Here is a 1,196-nt window from a genome sequence, read left to right as displayed (position 1 = left end):
GCAAAATCCTTCAAAAAAAGAAACGGCAAAAGCTTCACTTCATCAATTGACATTCTTTATGTTTCTATTTCTGGTGGCATCTNGTATTTCCCTACCTTCTTCCGTGGCACTTGTTTGAATGCACACCTTATTTTCAAACTGCAGAGATCAATATATATTTTTCTTGGGTATTCCTTTATTTTTATTTTTATTTTATTTACAGGTATGCAACAAGCTTTTGCTGCTAGAGACGAAGAATGGTGGTGCAAATCGGACAAAGATTGTGAGAAATATTGTAAGCACGACCCAAATGGCTCTACGGTGTGTCTTGCTAGATATTGTCTTTGTAACTGAGATTCTACAAAAATGGATGTACAAGACAACATTAGGAAACCCTTCTAGTCCATGCTTGGTTTGGCTTACAAGGGAAATCATGCATAANACTTTATAAACTAATAATATTAATAACTTTTTGTGTTCAATTTCCTCATGCCTCCTTCTTTCTGTCATGTTTCAATTATACATATTTGTTTGTTTATAAAAAATAAAAAGAAAACGCACATTCAAAAACACAAAGTGCGTATATAATTACTTTATTGTAGTTATGATACATTAATGACGAACTAAGTGATGGTTTGCCGTTGTAGGTGTCCTTCCAGCTATCATTTGGTCTCACATTCATGTTACATTCGCTGCATGTCCGCGTCGAACCAAAGCCTCAACCCACGTTCTCCATCTTCGGCTTATATATACGAGTCACGAGGGTAAGATATTCCACACGCTCTACAGTTATTAGAGACCATAAAGCAGATTAGTCACCACGGGTGTTCCCTCGCTATCTATAGCCACATATCTCTCTAGATAGAGACTCACCACTACTGCTCCAGACTCCACCAAAATTTCATCTAATGTGTCCTCTACGATTCCAATAAATAGGATGCAAATTCTTGGTCTTCTTTTCTCTCTCTTTTTGTTTCAACTTTCTCAAAACTCAATATCTTATTTTTGGTCTTGTTTTCTCTCTCTTTTTGTTTCAACTTTCTCAAAACTCAATATCTTATTTTTGGTCTTCTTGTTTTCTCTCTCTTTTTGTTTCAACTTTCTCAAAACTCAATATTTGTTTAATGTTTTGGTTGATAGGTGTGGAGATATCTTTGAAACTATGCCACCGGAGGAACGGAAACTTTGGCATTCTCATGCTTATGAGGTTTTTATTA

General features: G+C 35.5%; 1 protein-coding gene across 1 annotated transcript in view; it reads left to right on the top strand.

Moving 5' to 3' along the window:
* The first annotated feature begins 1,040 nt into the window (after nt 1-1,040).
* Nucleotides 1,041-1,196, top strand: part of LOC106778484 (oil body-associated protein 2C-like) — a 2,309-nt gene continuing 2,153 nt past the window's right edge. Inside the window, exon 1 of the mRNA XM_022776215.1 lies at nt 1,041-1,186. Coding sequence (XP_022631936.1) covers nt 1,142-1,186 — 45 coding nt within the window. The 5' untranslated portion in view covers nt 1,041-1,141. The remainder of the gene's footprint in view (nt 1,187-1,196) is intronic.

Source organism: Vigna radiata, unplaced genomic scaffold (assembly GCF_000741045.1).
Source record: "Vigna radiata var. radiata cultivar VC1973A unplaced genomic scaffold, Vradiata_ver6 scaffold_625, whole genome shotgun sequence".
In the NCBI taxonomy this organism is placed as follows: domain Eukaryota; kingdom Viridiplantae; phylum Streptophyta; class Magnoliopsida; order Fabales; family Fabaceae; genus Vigna; species Vigna radiata.
The sequence above is the reverse complement of the archived record's forward strand: the minus strand, read 5'-3'. Positions and strand labels throughout refer to the sequence as shown.